Genomic DNA, 23,604 nt, shown 5'->3' on the forward strand with positions numbered 1-23,604 from the left:
ATAGAAGCTAAGTGATATCAAATTATATTATGTTACACTGGTTCTTACAGGCTTTCTGCATATGTATATTTTTTAATACATTTTTGATTTATCAACACTTCTGGAAAGTTGCTTGGTTTTCAGAAATCAATTTTATTAGAATTTGTTTTATTTATAGGTGCATTTAACCTTGTTTATTACTTTCAGTTAGAGCACACCCTTGGTTCTTTTAAACCACTTCTCTACAAAATAGCAACTTTCAGAAACAGAGAATAAAGACAAGAAATGGACCAGAGGGGTAAAACAAAGGAAAACAAATTAATAGTAGGTTCTGAAGTTACTAAATCTCTTGTCATGTGAGGAGAAAAGTAGTATGACCAATATCATTAACTTCTGAAGGTTTTGAATGTCTTCAGAACATTTTTTTTTTCCAGAAGTATCTTTTTGTAAGACGATAAGTGGTAGGAATGAGAAAAATACCTACTCCCATCTTGCTTCTGTTCTACTTTTGAGAGTAATATGTGCCTTTTGGTGAGCAAAACCTGGCAGTGACCCATGACATGCATTCTTTCACTGTTTTTCTGAAATTAACACTTAGAAACTCCACGCAAAAATTTTGGAAGAAACTTATTAAAAGAGACTTATTTTAGCATTTTTTATGAAAAACAGAATTCATTTGTTATCGCTTGCAGATGTAATATCACACAGACAAGATCATCTGCTCTCTGACTAGCTCTAATGTTAATGTTCATGCAGATTACTTTCAGGAAGTAAGCCTCCTGCAAGCCTCTAATGACTTTTCAGATCCATTAGTCCATTATGTATTATTAATTCAAAGCATTACTGATTAATGTTGTAAGTAGATTTATTTCTGCTCCTACAATACAAAGAACTAGCTCCTCTTGTTACCGTTATCAGATGAATGGTATGTTACTGCTTGATATATTTGGTTCCTTCGTTAGTTTTCATCCCTTTCCCTGCTCTTATCTGTCCCCTGTTCTGCTGTTTGCCCCCTTACCAACTCTTTCTAATACTCAAAAAATGTCAGGCCCCTTCCATTCACCTATTTTGTGGGAAGAATTTGCACTTAACTTTGGAAAATTCAAAGTTTGGCAAAAAGGGAAAATTCAAGCACGTGTAGCATTACCTTTTTCAAAGGTAATAGTGGTGCTTCACATTCACTGCCCTTTCCAGAGCCCGGTTCTACCACTGGCCACACATTACTCTGTCTCTAGCTGCTACTCCTGCTAACAGAGAGCACTGCCTGCTGCTGATACTCCAGAGCAACACTCCATCACTCCTCATGCCACCCCTCCATAGGCCAGATCATCTGCAGTGCCCAGTTACATAGCTTTACCCAGCACTGGTTTTCTCATGTTTCATTTCCAGCAGTACAGTAGAGTGCATGCAAATAGTGATCAGCCCCTGCACAACCAGATCCAGCCCTGCAATCTCTTGAAGCCAGGATCTTTAAAACACTACTTATCTTTATCCTTTTAACTAGTAAATTACAGAATGTGTATGCTCCTCTAGCTTTTATCTAGATAGCTAGCTAATTATTTTCTGTAGTGAACACTTCAGTCATTAGCACCTCTGAATTCAGCTATCTTTGGTTTTCTGCATGCTGCTTTGCAGGCATCTTAAAGCTTGTTTTTGTTAGACCACAGACATTTTGTATGCTTATGTAAACAAAGGCATGGTAACACGTTATATAATGTGATCTTTCTAATGCACCCCAGGATATCATTGGCCTTCTTGGCCACAGGGGCACACTGCTGGCTTGTGGCCAACCCGTTGTCCACCAGGACCCCCAGGTCCTCAGTATTACTCTGTTTATTTCCTCCTTAAAGATCACAGAGCACTTAAGTGGCATGAGTTTGCTGAATATATTAATGATGAGCAGTCTCCTCTACAAAGAGCAAGGAAATGAAGCAGATTTTAGAAGCTGTGGATCTTGCCAGCATGTTTAAAACTAAGAATAAAAAAGGAGAAGAAACATCTGGTGTTCACTGAACCTTTGTAAACTGTTTTAAGATAAGCTTGGTTGGTATTTTGGACACCACAAAGGGAGGGACAAAGGCACCTGACAGACCTCTGGGAAGACACAGCCCAGGTCTTGGAGCCCCTTGAGATACTGAGGAGATGACAAAGCAATGGAAATGGCTGGAAGCAGCATTGTGGTCACTCCAGACACACACACTCCAGACACACAGACACACAAATGCAAAGTGTTGCTGGGGCAAGTGTATGATTAGAAATACAACTATCACTTGCCCAAGACATTTTGGCTCTCATCCAACAGAACACTGAAATACTAAACAGACTTGCCTTCAGGAATATTTTCTCCTTCCTTTTTCCGTTCCTACGCTAAGATATCAGAGATAATCAGTATAAAGGCTTTTGAACTCTATTCCCAAGACCTATGAAAACAAGCCTTTGATTTCAAGAGAGAAGTACAAGTGCTAATACTTGACATTAATATGAATGCATATTAATATTAACTTGGAAAATATCTATTTACTCCTAGGTAAACATGTACAGAAAAATGTGTAAGGCTCTAAGCTTTAGGGCTTCCAGCTGCCAACTTACTAGCAAACCAAAGAAAACAGTTCAATAATTAAATGACTTATTTCCTTCTATCACTCTCTTACAAACGCAAAGAAAATATCATGTGAAATACCACTTCTGACTTCCTTCCAGACACAGTGTACTGCTCACTGGCTAAGCCAGAGGGACTTTTTAGCATGGCCAAAATATTTTTGAGAATATTTTCCCATTCAAGCCTGATTTGTTCCCTTATGTCAAAAGGGAGAGTCGCCATCAATGAAAGTCAGAGCCTCAGCAAAATTCCAATAGTAATGGCTGGAGTGTGGTGCTCTATTGAAGTCTATGCAGTGAACTGTCCTTTTCCACAGTGGGAAATCTTTACCTCAGTGCCTCCAACCTCTGTAAAACTCAAGTATAAAATTGTTTTCCCTATCTCCTGCGAAACGTACGCTGGTTTTGACCATGCATGGGCGATGCAAAGATACAAGAAGTACCTCCGGCAATTTATAGGCTTTGATGACAAATGTTTAGTTTGCTGCATATTTGTTAACTAATGACACGCTGTGCCAGAACTGCATTGCCAGTTATGACACAGGTCACTTTGTCCCTCCCTAATATCTAGTTTGGATTAACCCCTGGAAGTTAACCAACCTCATCCTCAGCTCCAGGAGTTTAGCAGCTCTTATTTTTAGACTGTGCTTATTGTATTCTGATAAATAAACATTTGAAACAAGTCATAGCAAAAACATGATAACAGAAAAAGTGAAAGCACTGAACTTTTACAAATGACGTAATGCAATGCCCTGTATTAACATTAATCCTGTTATTTACTTGATCTGTTTGGAAATTATTTTTGTATTTGGCACATGATATTTTCTTACAACGTTCTTTAACGCTGCACAAGAGAACCTCTTGCGGAAGTTCTTTATGCTAAAAGGATATAAATTAATTTAGTTTATAAAAGACTTCAAGTTTGCTGATTATAACTGAGAATTAAAATAGGATGGTGAAGGATGGAGGGAGAATGTTTAAATCTGACTGCAACAGCAACAGAGACAGAAAGCACTATCCTGTGTGATATCTATTACTTCTCCTGTTCTTTTCTTTTAATACAAAGTAAGTTTAACATAGTGCACATGAATTACCTAGGCTTGGCGACTAACTGCCTGAGGTACAGTCACAAAACCTCCGTATTATTCCAAACTGAAATTTAGCGTGCTGCCATTTCCTCTGTTACCTCAAGACCATTTCATTTTCAAATCAGTAAATTTCTTTTGCAGTTCTGTAAATAGAAGATAAAAAATTGGCATTATTGCTGACGATGTTCTTTTCTGTTATTTATTGAAAAAGGACAGGTATGTCAGCTTTCCAGTACCTCCTGCTTTTATACTAGCAATTTATGTTCAGGCAAAGCTGTGAACTGTTCAAGCCTCTGGCAAAACATGACAAACATCTGTCGTGAACAAAAATGTTTAGTAGAATTCTCGATACTGCAGTCTTGCATGAAGAAAGGTTTCTGCTTTAAACCTCCAAAGTAGAGAAGTTTCTTAACAGCTGAACTGTTCTCTCACTGAAGACCTATGATGACTTCTTCTCTGGGGAAAAAAAAAAAAAAAAAAAAAAAGGAAAGAAAAGCAACTTTTGTGTTTGTGGTTTTTGTTTGTTGTGTGTGTGTTGTTTTTTTTTTTTTTGATTGTCAGATACTAAATAGGAGGAATTCTCCAGAGAAGGATGAGAGACCTGGGAAGGTAATCACTGCTTCTTTCCCAGCCAGGGCTGCTTGGAGATGGTTCCGGGCAGCCCAGGCTGCCACAATGACCATGCACTTTGCCTGCAGGAGCCCTGCTGCTGCAAAAAGACCACTGGCCTGAAATTCTGGTTCAGTTTGACAGTGAATATAGTTTAAGTGCTGATATATACATAAATTATCACTAATTATCAATAATTATACAGTTCTTCACATTTTTATCTGAAAATAATCTTCGGTTGATTCTGAGCTATAATTGTATTGTATTTATTGTATTCAGTGAAGAGGGACACCCTTACATCCAAGAACACCTGCATGTTTTGTCAGCAGGTACAAGTTGATTAGAGCAGAAGTGGCTGTTTTGGTGGAGGACGAGAAAGCCCTAACAGAAGTTTTGTGGATATCTCTTCAACATCTTAGAACATCTCTTGGGCAGATAACAATCTTCTTGAACCAGCATGACACAGCTGAAATAATCATTTTTGCTAGCAATTGTAAAAATCTACATACACAAATAGGAGAGGAGAGAAAGTGCTGTACACTACTGGGCAGCGATAAAGGAACTATCTGTAACTCAGAATATTACATTTTACTACTGGTGAGCATTTATCTTATTTAGCAAAATCTTACTTCTGTAAGAAAAAGAAAATTGAGTTTAACATTTATGTTAACAGTTATATTAATAAATTTATTTTTTTATTAAAAAGCAAGAGGTGCTTCCATTGTGACTTTTCAAGTGCCAGAACAGGAAAACAACTAGCAATTGTCTGGACAAAGAAAAGAACCTATTTGATTTGTCTGTTAGCATACTTCATCTCAACAAATGGATGTAGCAATATGCTGGAAAAACTATTTTGGTTAACATTTGTTCTTGCCTACAAATTGATACATTTTTAAGAAAAGCTATGAAATTCTGAATTATCTTGTTCTGAAAGTATGAATGGAATTAGCAGCCTCAGTAACCATCTACATGGTTAATTCTTCATGCCAGCATTCATTTTTGGGGTTAGGCTCTTTGGGGCAGGAGGGAGATTTCTCAGGTTTTGGTCTTCTTAGAATACATATTTCTTCCTGAATCTGAGTTCTCAGCTTGTCAAAATGCAGAACTGTTGGTTTTTGCATTATCTAGGTCAGACGTCTTGCCCTCTACTATATTCCTACTGCTTTTCTGGCAAATAGACCTCTGGTAAACAAGGAAGAATTGTTTTCTTCCTACAGTCAGAATCACAGAATAGCTGAGGTTGAACAGAACCTCTTGAAATCATCTAGTCCAGCCCCTTCTCTAGCAGGAGCAGCTTCTAGCAGCTTCCTCAGGATTTTGTGTAGTTGCACAATTCTAAAGATTGAAACTCCAGCAACTCCCTGGGCAGCCCATCCCATGTTTGACCATTCTCTCGTGTTCAGATAGAATTTAAGTCTGTAAGTACAGTATCTCGTACTAGGGAGCCCAGAACTGGACACTGTTTCAGGGAAGCAAAGGATTTTATTTATCAGATAAAAATCACATCAGGTAGAATCAGTGGGAAAACTTGCTTTTATGGCTATACTCTTTCCTAACAGTAATCAATGGCCCTGTCCACTCAAAACGTTGTTCTTCATATTAAAGCCAAAAAAAAAAAGAAAAAAGAAAAAAAAAAAAGAAAGATTTTCATTATACAGTATTCTGATAATGACTTTGTGTCAGTAGCAGTTGTATTTAATGATCAAATGCCTTCCCACAAGTTAAATCTAATTCTCCACAACCATTGGGTTAGTATGGTTTTATGATAAAACAATTAACAGACAAGTGTTCAGGTAAAATCTGGTGGGGAAAATAGTACCTTTTATTCAGATGTGGTAAAAAAAACAGGTGTCTGTTTCTTTTACTTTCAGTGGCAGCCAGAAATGTGAGCTTCCACGGGCACTAATTCCTGCCTGGTCTGTAGCATGCCATAGAGTTTTTCAAACATCTATAGTTAAGGGGAAAAAATACAACACCTTCACTTAAAAGAGCTTTTATGCCACAGTCATTTTAGAACGTAAATTACTAAAAGGAGTACTGATACTTAAAGCCATTTCAACAGTACAGAGACAAAATGATCAAGGGAAACTGCTGAGTTTCATTTGGCACATAGAAAATGATAAAAATTGCTAGCTACATCTGAACTGCTGTTCATTAAGAAATGACAGAAACCTTAAATAATCCAGATAAGTTGCTGGATTCCACATACAGTTTGTAAAACTAATCTGAAAAAAATACTAGTTTGTATAACCCCAGACCAATGAGAGACAGCAAAATGTGCCATCAGTATGAAATGGAGTGTTTGCCATTCCGTAGTAAAGACGAAATGTACCTCTTTTAAACTTTTCCACCCAAGACCCTTGGGGCCTACACATCCACTTAAAGGAAAGTGCACTGAGTGATCTCACAAGTATAGAGATGAAATTCAGGTACACCAGAACATACTTTCACAAATGGAACAAATAACCAGCTCCCCACGGGGGAATATTTCTCACAGAATGATCTCTAATATGACCTTTCACTATTGATCATTAAGCAAAACTTGCAAAACACCTCTTCCAGAGTTTGAAGACTTATTTACATATATATATAAAACAAAAATAAAAATTAAGAACTCAGTCACAGTGAAAAAATTGGAGAATGAAAAAAAAGTGCCCGTCTTAAAGTCTGCTCTCAATTATTTTTCTGTGCTCAGTGAATCATGAAAAGACTTCTACTGCAATCATGTGTAATGAGTGGAGGTAAGAAGAACCAAACTACCTCAAGAAAAGTCTAAGCAACAGCAGGAATTGGACACTATTGGACCAACTGTATGGACCAACATAGTACACACTGCCTCACTCAGTAGTTTAATGGTTTTATTCAACATCACCATTGTGGACATTCTCCAGCATTCTGGTCATCAAACTTAAAAAAATCAGAGATTTTAATAAGACTATTTGGAACTTATACCTAAAAAAAAATGGATGTCTTATTATGGTCTGTGAGTCAAAATTTCATCTTGGGAAGAATGATTTCTAGCAATGAGAAAAAAGGTAAAAATGAGAAAAAAGGTAAAGAGAGCTTGCATCTCAGCAGGTTCTGCTGACTTTTTAAAGGCACTTGCATACCACAAGGAGAGTTGCTGAGCTGAGGTGAAAAGTGGTTTGTAGTATGGCTGCATTTTAAATTACATAAAGCTTTGCAATAGAGACCATATGAACTTTCAGATTTTTGTGCTAAAGACCAATTTGACTTGAACCAAAGTAACTTCATGGTTCACACTGCAGCTTTTCTTTTTCTTGACTTTTGTGTTGACAACCTGAAACTACACTCTTTCTCACATTACAGACTCATTTTACAAACCCACAGAAGCTCCACAATATTTGAGGTAGATCAGCAAAATATATGGTGAGAGGCACAGATGTATAGAGTTGTATAATATGGGAAGCTGGAAGAGTACAGGGAAACCTCAACATATTCTTGCACTCTTACCTACTATGCTGCTTTTACTTTCTGGATGTTGGGATTAAATAGACCTTGGAACTGAATCAGAATAGACATTCTGGGATTTTTATGTTACTAGAAATGTAATTACTCTTAACGTAATGAAACAGATGATTTAAAATAAAAACATCCTCCAAGACCTCCTGCAGAATTTCCAAAATACTGGAAGATTCTAAATCCCAATTTAAGATGTTAAATAAGTGGCCAGAGGTTAGATGGTACTGAGGGTCAAAGCACAACATAGTAAGCACTCTGTACCTGAGAAAAATCTCTTCAGTTATTAAGAATTTCTTTTAGTAAAAGAATTTAATTGAAAGAATTTAACAGGAACTTGAGACTCGGGGTCTATCAGTACCCTGACTGCATTAACAGGTCTTACTTGCACTGACCAGCCTCACCTGGTATCCCATCCACCCACCTCTACCCAAGAGGCTCCATTTAAGCTTAGACCTGATCCTTCACTGCCTACCTGTGCATGTGCTCAGTCATTGACCACATTGATCTGGCTCTGTATACTGTCACTAATTTTTTGCTCTTAGTTTTATTTCAGACCTGCTCTGCTGTCATGGGCGTGCCTGATATCCCAGAATCTTGGCTGATCCTCGCTGCCCATCCCTGGGTTTGCCTGACTCATCCTGCTCTTGTCCTCCTGATTTATTACAGTCATCTTCTTGGCCCCTGCAGAGCCACTGGCACTTGCTACACTTGTATATGATTTAACATGAATATTCTAATTTTAAATTACTACTTTATATTTTATATTGATCTTAGTTCAGTTTTTGTTTGCTTTAGTGTTTGAATACCTTGCTATTTGATTTCTATCCCCAGGAGAAAATAAATGCTGTCCTTGCTCTACAGATCTTGTACTGGAATTGCAGCAGTACCAACTCACTTGCTAAAACACTAAGAATTTCCTCTGGAGAATAAGGTGCTGTAGTATTCAAATCAACAGAGGAAAGGAAATAAAATCTATTGTTTTCTCACTCCAGAGTCTCAGGTAACAAAAGAAACGTGCTTTGGCTTCTGTGCAGCACCTGAAGAGGTTGTCAAGGATCCCAGATCCTTGAGTGGCAAGAGCTGAGTTAGTAGAGCCATTTTGGTTTCATGTTACATGAGCAGTTGGTCCATGATAAAAGTACAAAAGAGCTTAATTCTGTAAGGGCAACTTGACACAGAAGCTTACAGTACATTCTGTGGAATATCTATTTTGGTAAATTGTAGAATCAAGTCCCAAAAGGTATACAACCCCTTACATAGGAAATATTTATGTTCAGAAAACAAGTTTGACTTCTTCTGGTATCTAACTTAAGGCTGCCATGAAATTATTTTCCTATTCTTCTTACAGATTAACCAACGTAATCATTGTTGACTTACTGTCTGCGCTTCACTAAAGCACACTGGGGTCATTGCAGCTGATGATGGTAACTTGTTCTGATTGCTACAAAAGGATGTTTCTCTGAGCTGCAAAATAAACAGTTGTGTTCTCTCACTTTAAAAGAAATCAAAGAAAGTACTCCAACACAAGTTGCTAAATTTGAAAACAAAACGGCTGAGTAGAAAAACAGCTTTGTATGGAGCAGGCACAACTACAAAATTAGAGCAAAATGAGAAATGATAATTTGTCTTCCTGAGGATCAGTGTCAGTGTTTTCCATTATTTTAATTCTCATGTTTACTTTTTAAATGTTTATTTATTCAGGAGGCTTTCTGTTTTACTTTTAAAACCTTGCAAACAATCTTCCAACAAAATAATCCCAAAAACAAAACTGCATTCATATTAAAACAAAATCCTGAGCTTTAGCTGACCATCTATTGTGGCCATACTGTACTATTCAGCATCTGATCAGCAAGAAAATAAACAGAGTATCCACAAGGAGATCTCTGACACTACCAGAGAACTGAAGCCCACCGTATCACCATTTGCATCACTATAATGCCTAGAAATGCTAGCCAAGTCAGAGCATTAAACCAGCACTGAGAGAAAAGTCTCTCCTCCACAAAACTTATTATGAAAGTATAAAGGGAGAAGAAATGAAGGTGTGTTGGAAGGAAACTACAAGGCAACAATAAGACAATGTAGGTCAGCAGGCTCCTTGTGCCTGCAGCCTAGCTATTGTCAGTGTCTTTTGTTGCCTCTGCTACCAGCACGATGAGCTGCATGAAGACAAGCAAATCATGCATGTTGGAAGTTGTGTTCAGTGAACAATGGAAGTGAGCAACAGTGGCTGACAGGGTGTGAGAGCTGGAACGCCAAATCTGTCTGAAAGATAACAGGTAAGCTGGAGATAGATAACCCACCAAGGCCCTTGGACAAGAAGACCAGCAAGATGTACCTGAATTAAAAGGAAAGGAGGAATAACAAAAGGGGACACATGGCAGTAACAGTTAAAGCAACGAGTTGGGACAGGGTCAAGATGAAAAGGGCTCAAACTGGGTGGGATGTAGCCACAGTGCTGCTAATAGGTTGTACAGTCACACTGACACACTTGCATCCTGTGTGTATCCTCATGACAATTGTCTGTTACATTCCATTAATCAAGGTCAGAGGGGAAGGGCGTCATAGCAACTGAAGCAGAAGTCGGTGAGGATACAGATGAGGAATTTAGCAGAGAAGATACTAATACAGTCCATATTGCATCAAGTTATACAAAGTAGCTTAACATAGAGATCACAATATGAACACTTGGGGATCAAAGTCCAAGGTGATGACAAGCTGGATGATAATCCTGCCCTCAGCATTTATGGAGAAATGGGCATGTAGCTTTACACCTCTGTACATACAGAGCTGCACTGGATACTCTCCTATCTTAAGCATTATGTCTATTTGATTTTGGAGACCATATGAGAGGTTTAAGGTTGTGGCAGGGAGAAACTCCTCATAACATCTCTGTTCTCAATGGTCATGACAGAATTCTGCCAAACCCTGATCACTGCTCCAGTAACTTCCTGCCTCAGTAACTTATCGCTGAAATCTATGAGGAATTCAGCTTAAGAATTTTCTGCATTTTTAATCTGCACTCAGGCTATTTTCAGAAACAATTCAAACAGAAGATTTCTGAAAATTCAGCTATGTTAGTGTTGTTTGTTTCCTCTTATTCATCCTGCACGGATTCCTGAAAGCACTGGGCACAGTGCAGGGTAAAGCAGCAAATTTCAGGGCACCTGCTATTGCAGTGAGATGCTGAGACTTAAGTTACAGTTGGTGATGAAGCCGTCTGCTTATTAGTGCAGTAATATAATTTTCTCTCAGCAGTGGATTGGCAATCATGCCTTGTTTTTCAATTTTTCTTTCTTTTTTTTTTTTTTTTTTAACATAATCACTGACAATTCTTGTAGAAAGGACAGGATTTCTTGCACATGGCAGGATGTACCAGGAAACATAGCTGCATAGCCATTAAGGTAGTAAGCTTATTCTCTGTGGATTGTTTGAAGATAATAATGCTATTATTTGTGGATAAAGATTATAATTCTTTAATACCAGATGTGGCCACAATTTTTTTTAACCCTCCAGTTATCATGAGATATTATTTTGCAAGCCCCAGGGTTTTAACTTTGATTGCTGTGTGTAGGTACAAATTGCTTCTCGTTGTTCCTCTCCATTTAGTCTTCCCATCAGAGATTTGGCTGTCTCCATTCCTGTATGTTACCTATCAAGACACTTGTGCAACTCCCCCACATGCCCCATCATGACTGCTTTTAGTAATTTCTAGAGCAAATGTTACCAATTCACTATTTTAAACATTTTTTAAATAAGATTTTTTCCCTGCTTGGAGTATTATGATCTGCTTCCTTTCTCATGTGTGAGAAGGGCTGGAAAGATAAGAACTTGGCCACTGGAAATGGGAAGCTACCAAGTGAAGTTATTTGAGATGAGTTTGTCTAACCAAAGTTCCCTGGAGAAGGGTAGGCTTTGCAGGAGAGAGGAATGAACTTGAAAGTTCAGCCCATGAAGCTAATGAACAAGCTGTTCTGGAGGCACTGCAGATTGAACTTGGCTGTGCTGGAGAGTGCTGTGCATGACGTCTTTTGTCTTCAGACTCTGAGGAAGGACAGGAGGGACAGAGGTGGGTAGACCTTTCCAAGCTAGCTGACATGGGAGCCATCAGACACTGGAATAAGCTGGAAACACTGCTAGGGAAACTAACTAAGGCAGAGTAGCTGCTGGAGGGTGTCTTGCCATAAAGAACAGGTCTAATGCTGTGTCACAGACTAAATTCAAACCAGAGAACACTGACAGAATCCTTTTCACCATGGAACTGAGGGTTTTCTTTGCTAAGGTTTAGCAAAACACATCTGAATGGACCCTTCTACACTGCCTCTCCTAGCCTGGCCCTTCTGTGCTCGCCTCACTCTGTATTCTTACTTTTCTGCTATGGGGCTGAAGTGCTCCACGTCTGCTGGCTGTTCCCTGTGGTTCCTGTTCTTGCTGTTCACCACAGATCTTTGCTATCCTATAAAATCAAAACTACCCATGAGGTGAATTATATTCACTTCCACAGCTGAGCAGAAGCTGCATTGATTTGATTTAATATTTTCTATTTAGTCTATTGATTTTTCGAGTAGTCCTAAGAGCACATTCCCATAAATGGCCATGCAGAACTTTGTACTCAGTTTAACAGTTTTATTTACAAAGAATGTTCTTGCCCCTTGCCAAGTTTCTCCAGGCATGAACATCTAAAATTAATTTCTATGATTAATACAGCATAAAAGAGATGTATATAAAAGACAGTTCTCTGCCTGCACGGTTATTTGGGATACCAAAAGGCAGTATACCTTTTAGAAATATCTAGGAAGTGGAACAATTATCACTTGACAGGTCTTAGTTGTTAAGAGACAAAAATAATAAGGAAAGTGAAAAATCTTTATAAAACAATTTTTTTTTTCACCCACCTATTTAAGCAGTTGTAGGTACTGGCACAAAAGCAGGCCTCTGAAAATGCTTCTGAGAAGCATGTTTTCAGAAGTTAGCACCACTGATGAGTGCTACTACTCAGGATTAACAAATCCGATAGAGATGGGATTGTAGAAGGAAGGCTGTGAGGAACAGACGTTTACAGAATCATAGAACCATCAAGGTTGGAAAAGACCTCCAAGACCATCTAATTCAACAGCCCACTTATCACCTAAGTGGGTGATATTCCTACTAAGCCATATAGCATAGTAGTGCCTTTTGAACAGCAGATGTTGAAAATGGGTAGGTTCTCATGTGAAAAGTCAGTAATTCCTTTCGCTATCCGGCCACTTGCAGGAGGATGTAATGTTTACAGAGTAAGCAGAGCATGATTAAACTTCCTAGTCAGCTGCTGAGGAGGATGAGGTGGATCTTTTAATTGAGGATAAGAAAACAGTACTTTAAGCATTAAAAAGCAGCTGTTTTGTTTCTTTCTTTGGGTGTGGTTGTTTTTTTTTTTTTTTTTTTTTTTTTTTTTTTTTTTTTTTTTTTTTTTTTTGTGAATCTGAGAAAAGGCCTCTGGAGAAAGGACAAATGGCAGCTCTACAAATCAAGAAGGAATTTGATGCTCTTCTCATACCATCATCTAGATTTTCCACTTGTGAGATGAAATCGAGCTTAGCATTATTATTTCCAGAATGTTTTACAGGCATTATCGCACGCTTTTCCCCATTGTAACAGGGGTAAAAATAAAAATAATTTTTTTTAAAAAATCAGAACTTGTTAGTAAGCCTTATAAATGTACAACTTCCATGCTCTGTGCCTTCTTATTCTGTGATATCTCCAATTCCAGAAATGTATCTGCACTCATAAAGTGTGAGAGTTTACTTTGCCCTTATTGAATAGTCTGTTCCTGTCTCTCTGTCCTGGGTTTGGATAAGGAGAGTTTAAGGAAGGCCAGGTGGTTTTGTGTAAAGGCATCTCAGGGATATAATGCCTGGCTGACCATAGACAGCCCTGGTCTTCCAACCCTCCTAGCTCTTTCCAACAGCAGCCTATTCATTTTCTACGCATCAAGTTCCCCTTTCCTCCAGTCCACTCTGAATTCCTGCAGATAAACAAAAATTTAATTCCACACAGATCTCCCAGCCAAAGAGGAGGAAACCACTCCTTTCCAGTGGTTGTGAAAGAAATACTGTATTCATCTGGACTTCATTAATCTTTACCCATGAATTATCTTTCTTTTGTTCTGTTAGGAAATTTTCTCAATTTCATGGTAGGACCTCAGAATGTTTGTGCTATTTCTGTCTGTGTCTTATAAAAAGCCATGAACAGGAGTTAATTACTAGCAGCAAAAGGTGCACTTGAAAGTGCTTTGAAAGTGGGGGGGATGTTCTCACCATACCTCAGTGTGACAGAATTCAGAGAGAGGAATTCTGGCAGGTTTTATTTTCTCTAGAACAGACTCTGCATGGCAATTCAGACCTGGGCCAGCAGCCAAGTGGGTTTCCGCTGTGATTCACACAAGACTGCGGAGGAAGTGTTTGAAAAATTTAAGATGTGCAGAGTGGCTTTAGAAAATACCAAGAGTCATTAACTGATACATTTTCTCCATTTCATTTTGCAAGGAAAGAACTTTTGTTGGAGAATAAACAGGGGAAAGGCAGAGGGCAAACTTCTCCCTCTATATCAATAAGACTACGGTTCTGATAACTGTAAGTGAAATAGCTATACCTATAAAGAAAACAATTATTGCTCACTAAATTACTTTTAATTGTTCTCTCTGGCTTAATACCACACATAAAACAGACAAAAATTTGAAATAAAAAGTCGTGTGGGTTATTTGTTTTTGTATGTCTTTGCCACAGTTAGCAAGCCTTAACTACAGAGAATGAGATTCCTCATACTTCACACCTTGTGCAGTTCTAGGATGGGACTGCTCTCCTTCCAAGGAAGCTGGGGCATCGAATATGGAACAGATCAACTGAGTTGCTTCTAGCAATTGCTACAACACCAGATCAGAAAACTGTAACCTTATGAGGACATTTCCATTGGGCATTAAGGTTAAGGTCATTGTTAAGGTCAGATTTTCAAAAATGATTTAACCTAGCCTTCTAATGCTTAGCATTCACAAAAGCAGCCCCTGCAGGTGAAGGAAGGATGTGAAATCAAGAGCTCACTTTGGACTAATATCCACTTCTTACAGGTAGAAACTTTCCTTTGTACTGCATATATATTTATAATAGAGTCTCAGCAGCTAATGAACTAATCCAACTCATTTGTCTGGAAAGGCACGTACAACAAAGTTAAATCTAATGCAGCAAGAAGACAATGTTTCTATAATGTCTGATTTACTTTATAAAGGAATATTTACTCCATGACTTGATTACTCTGCCGATATATTATGGTCCCCTCTAGAAATGCCAAAGAGGTGGATTTTTCCAGGCTAACTGGGAACAAAAAAATTTCAGCACATTGATTTGTCATAAAGACGGAATAAGAAGGGAGAAAAAATAACCCGTGCCCCAGCTAAAAGGAAAATGTAACGTACAAACTGTAAGTAAAGAGACTGAATGTTGGAATTGCTCAATACTGAGACATAAAGAAGAAAACTAAGAGTATTTGAGCAAGAAAATTAGAATACAGAGTCAAAGAATATTTCTGATCTAGTATTTATGCCTACCATTGAATTTTGTTGTCAAATTGGTAAGAACAAAGTATAGTGCTTTGAACGTAAAGTTCTTCAAAATGGGAGATCTCATTTTCCTTCCTTTCTCCACTCTTCAATCATTAAAATGTACTTTCTACTCTATTCTCTTGATATCAGTACAAGCTCTTGCAATTCCATATTGTAGCTTTCTGGAAAGACTCCTACCTTTGTAGTAGTAAAACACAAAATTGTCTTGCAGAAAGTCCTGTCCCTCGAGGAGACCAACATCATTATTTGCTGCCTTGTAGCTGCGGTGTGCTATTTGCTTGCTGCAGCAGATAAAGCAAGGAAACAGTGATTCCGAGTTCACATCAACTTCTGAAGTTCATCCCATAACACCACAACTGCTATCACAGTGATATTCATGGGTACGATGTGAGACTTCGACAGGAGGGAAAGAGAATACCCTAGAAAATGACCAGAAGATGCCAGTCAACAACAAAGTTAAACTTGCCAGGTGATTGGTCACAGCTGAGCTCTGTTCTGCCCCGTGTGCTAGTTTAAACCTAGCTTGGGTGTATCTAACACTACGGTGATATTCAAAGAAATTGTTCTGCCTCTCACAGTATATCTACTGATAGTTAATTTTAAAGTCTCTCAGCTAAACAACCTGCAGAATCTGTACAGGTAACATTTATCTTGTTTCGTCAGGCCACTGAACAGTAAGCAGATGATACAAGATAAATGCTACCTTCCTTAAATGACTGTCAATGGAGGGGAATCCGCAGCACTACAGGGTTGTGTTTTTGATAAAGACACAGGTCATGTACATCCGCGTTCATCCAAAGACACCTCCTGTTCATCCAAAGAAATGCAATCCCTTCTCTCTTAATTTAAGGTAAGGTACTGCAAGTGTGAATTGAAGGAAGGGGACACAAGAAGGGGAGTCCATACAGAGTAGAGGGAATCCTGTTCCCACAGTTACAATCACTACCTTCTCACAGGGGCTCTCCAGAAATAGATCACACCATCTATTACTGGCTGCAGTGAAGCTAGTATGTTGCATTCGGGTGATTCTGATGGTGGCCTGAAGGCCTAAACTCTATCATGCTCAGGCTGCAGTGTGTGCTAGAACAGTGGTTTTTGGTTTTTTTTGTTTTTTTTTTTTTTTTTTTTTTTTTTTTTTTTTTTTTTTTTTTTTTTTTTTTTTTGGTTTGTTTTTTAAATGAATAAACTTAATTTTACCATTATAATGGGCCTTCAGTTGGAAACAGAGTTATTCGTAACTATATACAGTGCAGTGTAAAGGAAGTTCTTTGTGAATAAGGATCTGCCCATGTATGCTCTAACTAAACACAATGAAAAATGAAAGCAAACAGCTCTTGAAAAAGTTATTTGTTATACTTTGCCTAAGGCATCAGTGCATGTTATTGGTTTATTTTCAACTGAAGAGAAGGATGATGACAGTGGATTTTATTCTTTTTTTTTTTTTTCTGTTTATTTTTAGAAGTGGACCAACAAACAACCACAACCTAAATTCTATAGGACAGAAGTGCACACATGCACTTTGTTAACTATCAGAATCTATTTGAGTTCAGATAGTTTCAGCAGAACTGTACACATACATCTTCTTCCAATGCAGAGTACAAAAAACTAATTCACCAGTATGGTGAAAATGAACAGTAAGGTCTAATGTTTAAGAGAGCTGGTGAAGTCAGCCTTTTACCTTCTTCCTGTTCAGACACACTGTAGAGACAGCATTAAAATTCAGACATAACTCTGTCAAAGGCAAAAAAAAAAAAAAACAACAACAAATAATCAACAAACAGCAGCAGCTTCAAGTGAGCATTAGTTTTGTACTGCCACTGAAATGAAGCCTGAATCTGGATGGAACAAGCAACAAACTGGGCATGTGCAGACCATGCAGGATTCTGTATTTAAATGGAAGCTGCCGCTGCTGCCCTTTCCTAAGCTGAAGATGGAATAAAGCAAGCTGAGCTCTGGTGAGAAATTCTGCACTAGATCTTGCACTATTTCAGACAGAGGATCTGACAGTCTGCTTTACACACACACAGAAAGGTAAATTGGCTGACTTAAAATCAGAAGAGAGCTTTGCTTTCTTTGCTATTGCTTAGATTTCATTCGCGTAATTTGCCAGCCCGTTCAAAGGGGGAATATCTTGTCTCTCTGAAGACTCCATCTGCACCAAATTTGTGGAGTCAACTCATGGAATGACTCAGGAGCGATTGCCTACACACTGATGGACCTGCCTCTTAGAGCCCCAACAGTAAGTGCTTTCTCTCACTAACAGCTGTAGTAAGTAGCTCTGCTGGCAAAGCTGGCACTTATAGAGCTGTATATAGACACTTAAAGTCCATGCATAGATTTAATGATGTAATGCAATACTAAACAACATAATGAAATCTTTAAAATCTCTTTATTCCTATATTTATTGTGGAAAAGACTGTAGAAGCAGTGTTCTTCAGCAGTTTTACCTGAGCAGAAGACAGGGAGGATTGTTTAATGGAAAACTATGTTGAATATGTTACAAACTACCAAGAGAGAATGTTCTTGTTAAGTTATACAGTTGGTTAATAGTTCAAATACAACACTTGCTTGTGTTACTATTCAAAATGGAAATCCCCATCATTTCTATAATAGCCTGTAAGTGCAGCAAAGTGATTATGTAAATGCTGAAGAGTTGTTACTTGCTATTACCAAAGCTTTTCAGAAGGTTTCTCCAGGTAAGTTCTACCAAAGAGCTCTCCTTAAAAATGTGAAGGTGGAGTTCTGTTATAATGACTCCTCATGACAGAACTTCTTGGGGCTTTCTAAAAATATTCTGTATCACAAGCCCAAACAGAAAGAGTTCGGAAACCTCTTCTTGGTTGTGTAACTTAGTATACTGTTGGGTTGCATTCTGTTTGTACAGAAGTCTGTTAAAAAGAAAAAGATATCCAAGCAATTTCTGAAGTTTTTGAAATCTGAATTTCTATGTAAAATATTGATGCTGTCACACCAGGTATTTTGGCATGACCCACATAGGCCAGTTTTTAATACACAGAGCATGTTGGACCTGATGTTGCAGCTTGACCCTTATTTATACTGAAGCAGCAGTAAATATTTTATTATTTGCACAGTAAAAATGCAGAGTGTTTATTTTTAATAAAAGCTGGATATGCATCGTATAATACAGGGAAATGAACAAAGAAGCATCCTGAGCCAAGGCGCTTAGAAACTGAATTAGATGGATAACATAATGAAAGAGGATAGCAGAACAAAGCAGGGAGGGATAATTGGGACTGGAGAGCACATGGCAAAATGGAAAAGGATTCTGGGGACAGAGTGATTCACACTCAAAAATTCAAAATGAATTTTGTCCTTATTCTGCTGGAAGAGGAAATCAGCTGTCTATTCCCTCCCTTTAAGTCAAGTATTTTCAAACTTCTGCATTTTAATTTCACACAAAGATTGGCTTAAGGGAGCTTCAGAACTGAAAGCAATATGTGCTGCCTGTGGTTGAGATTAAATCTGGAAGACCGGATACAAAATCTGCTGTTCAAATTGCTCTAAAGGACAAACATGGAAAGCCCTGCTGCCTACTGGAAAGAGGGCTTAGCATTTGGCGTCATCCTGCTGAACCCATAATTGAAGTGGGATTGCTTACACTTCTCTTTGTTCTGTCTGTCATCACCGAAGAAGGTGCCACTAGAAGCAAGCTCAGGAATTAGAGCAAGAAACTGTGAAGAAAATAAGTGCTATCAGTTATTTGAAGCTTCCGGTAGGTAGAACAAAAACTGCACCTAGAAACTCTAGGAAATTACTGTATTTCTGTTCTGATAATTTTCTCTATCTGTATAATTTGTTGTACTGCAAAAGGCTTAACATTATGGTTTGTACAATCAGTGTTAATGTATAAATAAGCAACTTCATCACTTATACTCTAGTAGGAAAATAAAGAACAAAGAGACCTGATGCATTACCAAAGTCAACATGAGACTGCCAAAACTTCTGTTTCAGAACGGGGCTCTGTTCCATTAAAGCAGCCATTCTGCAAAACCAGTGACTACAGTGTGGAAGCTAGATGAATCCCTAAGAACAACATAGCAGTCCCTATTTCTTCTTCCCTGTTTTACACTAAATTAGATATAATCCATCTGGCATCCAGGCAAGAGTAGCTGGAAAATGCCCTTATCTAAATCTTTTCTGTTCCCAGTTTTTGAAACAAACAAGCAAAGAAGTCAACTAATCATTTAGAACCAAGATTGAGATATGTTCAAATCCCAAAATCCTCCTATGAGGATTTCTCATTTCCCTGCAAACTAAACATTACTTCACAATCTTGCCTTTGGAAGAAAGTGAGGAGTGGGCTACATCAAATACGACATTTATATAAATACTTACACCTGTGGCCTTGCTCCTACTATCATCACTCTTAGCTTTACTAGAACTTCAGTTATCAAGGTGTCTCAGAAGAGTGAAGAGTGTAGTTCTTACTCTGAAGAACTACGGGTGTGCTTTTTTTTTTTTTTTTTTTTTCTTTCTTTCCCTCAGTAGTACAGTGTATTCTGTGCAATTTTTTCCACTTACACAAAAATGTTTTCCTCAAGTCGTGGAAGCAGGGAGAACACTAGGACTTTTAAAAACTGTACATCTTTAAGTGAAACTTACTCAAAAGTGAGCTGGTATTGTTTTGTTTGTTTAACAACTTTGAAATAGCTACATAGAAAACCTTCTCTTTAGGAAAATGTGTATAATAAACACATTTCCAAGATAAAGCAAACTAAGGCATCAAATATTTCTGGTCTGGACTTCCTTTTAACAGGGGCAAAACACTTAAAGAGTCAGTGGTTTCGCCCTGGAAAGCAAAATTTCTTATTTCCTTACAACTCTCTTTAGACCAGCATCTGGTATGGTTCTGACACAGTACACAAACTGCCATACATTAAGGCTGAAGTTTACTGAATGATAGCTGACAGTATGGCCAGTTCTGCAATAGCCATTTTGTCATAGGTGATATACAATCTTTCTTTCAGGGAGAACAGAAAACATTTCAAGAAGGAAATCTGCATTAAACGTAGTTGTTTCCCCCTTCTTCTACTGCCTCCACAAGGACACACTTAAACATGATGGAAGAAAATATACTGATGTGCAGCAACCTTCATAACTTGCTGCCACTGACTCTTAAGGCAAATGGCAGAGTTGGATTTAGGAAAGGATTACACCTATATATGAGGGATAAAAATATCCTCCATTAAGATTATCTTTTCAAAGGGATAACAACTCTGTTTTAGGATACAAACCAACTGCTAAGAGTGTGAAGGGAATTCTCATATTGCTGTTCATTATGCACTCAGACTTCCCAGGGCAGCAGTCATGGCACCAAGATTGATGGAGCCCAAGATACATTTGGACAATGTTCTCACACAGATGGTTTGATTCTTCAAAACTATAGTGCAAATAAATAATAAATGGCTTGCCTATCAGAGATTAATTATTTTACAGCTCTTTCAAAAGGCCAGGCTTCATCATATCCAAACAAATTATAAAACCTGATTTCAAGGGAGACTTAAAATGCCACCCTTGGCATTAAGATATGTTCTCGAACTGACCCTACTTACTGTGAAGATATTGTGTAACATTTCAGTTACTCCTCTAACATCTTCCACAGTTTCTCAAGCTACCATTTTTTTTGCTCACTTAAGAAGTGTGCAATATTTAAGCGGACTGCCAGGAAGCTGGTGCTTCTCAGTAAATTGTTTTCTACAGAATTAATACCAATTTAAGCCACCCACAATGTAGTATGCCTGTGGGTATACTGGCACCCAGTGGTCCAGAGCCTCAGATACAAGTATCTCTATTAGTTGACTCAAGAAAGATGTAGTGTATTAACTGACTACAGTAAAACATCCAACTTCTTCCCAGTTCTACTTCTTCGTTCATCTGGTACTGTTTTGAACCATGTTACACAAAATAAGCTGTGTTTTCGTATCACTTAGAAGAGAAATAATGTAGTACTGGTTCTGCCTATTCATTTCTTTTAATCTTCATGACAGTGTTGTAATGCTGAAATGCTAAAATGTGATGGAAAGTTCATCAATAATAGCAGAGCAGCACAATCCTAGGCTACAGCAAATAAGAACAAATGCAAATGCAGCAGCCATAGATACAGAAATAAAGGAAGAAAAGCTGCTTACCTTCAGAAGGCCACAGGCAGACAGGAATCTCCATAGCGACACCCTCACCTCCACTGCCAACACTTAAATAAGGTCTGGGAAGGAGTGGTTCCTGGCTTTATCCCTTCTGGTCACTCAGGTGTATTGGATGCAGCTGAGCTCCCCTGGGTTGGCCCTGTCTTCTCACCAGGTGCTCAATCACTGTTTCAAGTTGTGACTTAGCATTTTCACTACGTAAGTGCATACCGAAAGCAGGCTGAACAGAAGAACAGGCAAGATAATCATGTTCTGGGATATCAATGCAATTGAAATAGTTGTTCAGATGGAGCATTCTCACAGGACAATTGCTATGGCAGGGATTGCAAAGGTGTGATTTTAGTTCTCTTATGCCACCCAAGTACTAATACCATAGGGTGACAACAGAAGACAGACTAAACAAGGCTAAACAGAGAAAAGCTTTGAGAATTGTCTGATTTCTTGATTAGGCTGCTGTCCTGATTTCCTCAAGCATTACCTTTTTCCCTTATAACACCTAGAGATGATTGAGACAGGCAAGTGTTTTCATCTTCTAGTGAGGAAGGTAACGTGTGCAACTCAGTGATGAATTTGAAGTGCTTAGGTCTGATCTAATGCCTTTAGGTCAGCTAGCACCTTTCTTTGTCTTCAAGAAGCTTTGAATCAGACCTGTCTTTCTAATAAAAAGAGTTATATTATTTTTTTTTTTTTTTCTTTAAATAATGGAGTTTTTTCTTAGCGAACAGCAAGAACTGGACTCTGTGGTGAAAATAAGCCATCTCCAGGAAGTCCACACTAAAATGTGAATTTACTCCTCTTTGTCAATCCCTTTCTTTCTCCGTCTACTTGGTATTATGTCCTACCAATGCTCAATTACAAATATTACACATTTATTTTTTTCACATTTGACATTTTTATTGTCTCTACACCTGTTTCATTCCCCAATAAGTAGTTTTGATGTCTTCTACTGTCCCATAAACAACCTCTTCCACTATTTTTTTTTCTACATCCAAATCTATCCTTCAAATTGTTTCTTGTCCTTTGTCTCCCACAAATTTAATTTAAATTACAGCCATTTCAAATCTGCTTTTTGTAGCCAAAACAAGCTCCTTTAGTTGCTTCATTTCTGTTACCTTGATTAAATGGATAGCTATAGAAGAAAATATCAGAAATCTCCATTACATTAGTGATCATGATTCTCTGCGGAGCAGCATCCATAAAGCTACAGAAATAAAAAATAAATAAACCTAAACCAAAGAACACCTGGTCTAATTTAATTAAAAGAGTTTTATCTCAGACTATCCCACTCCACTTGCTATTAGTGTGGGATTTTGTGTTACCTTACTGACAGTGTGTTAAATAAACCAATATCTATCTACACGGGCAAGATGCCCACTGATTTTTATGTGAGGCCAACTTGCTGAAGGAACCTGAACAAAAAAAACATCATGATTCTGTCTCTCAGTTATTATATCAGCTTTAATACAATCATAACATTTTGCTCCAATTACAGTAACAGCCAGAGCTACATTTTCAGTCTCTACTATTTGTCCAGCATTTCATCCCTGCTAATAAAGAAACTCAGGGAGAGCATTCCTCTTGTTGAGGATTGCCACGGGCAGATCTCCAGCTCACAGTCAAAGACAATCTTTTGTACAATTTCAGACTCTCCTGGGGTTTAGCTTTTGCTACCGGCACATTGGTTTTAAATGCAAACTGTCTCTTATAATTTCAATCCAATCTCAGAGATCAGTAATGTCTGCCTTTATTGTCTGGAAACACCAGGGTCCTTTAATAACAGGAGTGTTGTTGAAGGCATTCCTGAGTTCATTCTAGCAGTGAATGCGAGCAGTTGACACAATGGGAGCATAAAGAATTTCATACATATATCCACTGCTTTGCACTTTCCTACCAGTAACCTTCCTCTTCCTGGGAAGGAATAACTGAATGTGTTAGCTGTAACACCACCTCCCAGTACTTGTTCTGGGAAACAGCACATCCAGCCTCATAGCATTATTTACGCTCAGTACAGACACAGACTTTGGTGCCTTTCCCTGGATCCTCAGCCACAGCCAGACTGATGATACTCACAGTAGGAAAAATATAAGCTATT

The 23,604-nt window shown here is 38.1% G+C and overlaps 1 protein-coding gene and 1 long non-coding RNA gene across 7 annotated transcripts in view; one reads left to right on the forward strand and one right to left on the reverse strand.

The window, feature by feature from the left end:
* Nucleotides 1-15,604, reverse strand: LOC122160306. The gene is made up of 3 exons (XR_006168776.1): nt 15,526-15,604; nt 6,094-6,222; nt 1-4,121 (listed from the first exon to the last, which is right to left on the reverse strand). It is a non-coding gene; the product is annotated as an uncharacterized LOC122160306 (long non-coding RNA).
* OPN4 (opsin 4) overlaps nt 11,669-23,604 on the forward strand; it is a 27,958-nt gene continuing 16,022 nt past the window's right edge. Inside the window, exons 1-6 of one of the 6 annotated variants that reach the window (XM_042818711.1) lie at nt 11,669-11,823; nt 14,279-14,365; nt 15,560-15,817; nt 16,012-16,198; nt 16,808-17,379; nt 17,459-17,587. In XM_042818711.1, coding sequence (XP_042674645.1) covers nt 17,561-17,587 — 27 coding nt within the window. In that variant the 5' untranslated portion in view covers nt 11,669-11,823; nt 14,279-14,365; nt 15,560-15,817; ... (1 more) ...; nt 16,808-17,379; nt 17,459-17,560. Of the gene's footprint in view, nt 11,824-14,278; nt 14,366-15,401; nt 15,818-16,011; nt 16,199-16,807; nt 17,588-23,604 lie in introns of those variants that run through there. The other 5 variants (XM_042818710.1, XM_042818709.1, XM_042818708.1 and 2 more) reach the window with 5 other exon arrangements.

This window comes from Centrocercus urophasianus, unplaced genomic scaffold (assembly GCF_019232065.1).
Source record: "Centrocercus urophasianus isolate 14NV4802_14NV808 unplaced genomic scaffold, USGS_Curo_1.0 seq_17, whole genome shotgun sequence".
Classification (NCBI taxonomy): domain Eukaryota; kingdom Metazoa; phylum Chordata; class Aves; order Galliformes; family Phasianidae; genus Centrocercus; species Centrocercus urophasianus.